Source organism: Nicotiana tomentosiformis, chromosome 11 (assembly GCF_000390325.3).
Source record: "Nicotiana tomentosiformis chromosome 11, ASM39032v3, whole genome shotgun sequence".
Classification (NCBI taxonomy): Eukaryota; Viridiplantae; Streptophyta; class Magnoliopsida; order Solanales; family Solanaceae; genus Nicotiana; species Nicotiana tomentosiformis.
In genome coordinates this window covers 59,331,001-59,332,530 of record NC_090822.1, presented here as the reverse complement: position 1 = coordinate 59,332,530, position 1,530 = coordinate 59,331,001, and the positions used below count along the sequence as shown (strand labels likewise).

The window sequence follows — 1,530 nt, the reverse complement described above, 5'->3', positions numbered from 1 at the left end:
AGGTGCAGCCAGCACAACATCTGGGGTAGTACCTACAAATCCACCAGTTGCCCCAGATCAGGATCAGATTCTAGTTGTTGATGCACCATCTCAGGCACCACCTGTGCCTATTATGATTCCAAGCCTTCAGGAGGCCCTAGCTCAGATTCTGACAACATGTACCGGCCTTGCTCAGGAGGTCTCTATCTTGATGGCCACAGCCACTTCTCAGGCCGGGGGAGGCACTCAGACTCCCGCCACTCACACACCCAAGCAGGTTGTTTAGGGACTCCAGACACCGGAGGCACCACCAGCCCAGCCGGTTGCAGCTGCTCAGGACTATATGATTCTTACTATGCCTGAGGATGATCAGCGTAGGTTGGAGAGGTTTGGGAGAAAGAGAGAAAGAGATCCATACGATTGGACAGGTGTTAGAGGATACTCCGTACACCTGGTATTCTGGAGACTTGTGGCATCTCATTCACTAGTTTTCACTTTTACGGGGCTGCACTCAGATGGTGGGAGACTTACGAGAGGCCTAGGCCTGTTGGCGCAACACCCTTTACTTGGCAGCAGTTCTCCGTGGTCTTTTTGGAGAAGTTTGTGCCTCAGTTTCGCAAAGAGGAGTTGCGCATACTATTTGAGCAGCTTCGCCAGGGTGATATGTCTGTGACGCACTATGAGATGCGATTCTCGGAGTTGGCCCGTCATGCTATCTGGTTGGTTCCCACAGACAGGGAAAGGATCATGAGGTTTATAGATGGTCTCACTTTTCAGCTGAGGTTGCTTGTGACCAGAGAGAGGGTGTCTAGTGCTAATTTTGATGAGGTTGTCGACATTGCTCGGCAGATTGAGATGGTTCGTGGTTAGGAGATGATTGAGAGGGAGGCTTCAGATGCTGTGATTATAGGTATTGTCTCAGTTTGTCACAGAGATGCCTCTGTATTATTTGACCCCGGTTCCACTTATTCATATGTTTCCTCATATTTTGCTCATTTTCTCGATATGCCTCGTGGGTCTCTAGTCTCATCTGTTCATTGTGATACTATTATTTGACCCCGGTAAGTGATACTATTATTGTGGACCGCGTGTATCGGTCATGTGTGGTGTCTATTGGGGGTCTAGAGACCCGAGTGGACCTTTTGCTGCCCAGTATGGTTGACTTTGATGTGATATTGGGTATGGATTGGTTATCTCCATGTCATGTTATTCTAGATTGTCACGCAAAGACCGTGACAGTGGCTATGCTGGGATATCCGAGGGTTGAGTGGAGCGGTTCTATAGATTATGTACCTGGTAGGGTGATTTCATATTTGAAGGCTCAACGTATGGTTGAGAAGGGTTGCCTAACTTATTTGGCATTTGTGAGGGATGTTAGTGCATAGACTCCTACTATTGATTCTGTTCCAGTGGTACATGAGTTTCCGGATGTGTTTCCTGCAGACTTGCCGGGCATGCCGCCTGACAGGGATATTGACTTCGGTATTGATTTGGTGCTGGGCAATCAGTCCATTTCTATTCTACCGTATCGTATGGCACCGGCGGAGTTGA

The 1,530-nt window shown here is 48.6% G+C and overlaps 1 protein-coding gene across 1 annotated transcript; it reads left to right on the top strand.

The window, feature by feature from the left end:
• The first annotated feature begins 334 nt into the window (after nt 1-334).
• On the top strand, nt 335-849 carry LOC138901522 (uncharacterized). The gene is made up of 2 exons (XM_070189294.1): nt 335-366; nt 495-849. Exons 1-2 carry the CDS (start codon nt 335-337, stop codon nt 847-849), a joined length of 387 nt encoding a protein of 128 aa, XP_070045395.1.
• Nucleotides 850-1,530: the final 681 nt, after the last annotated feature.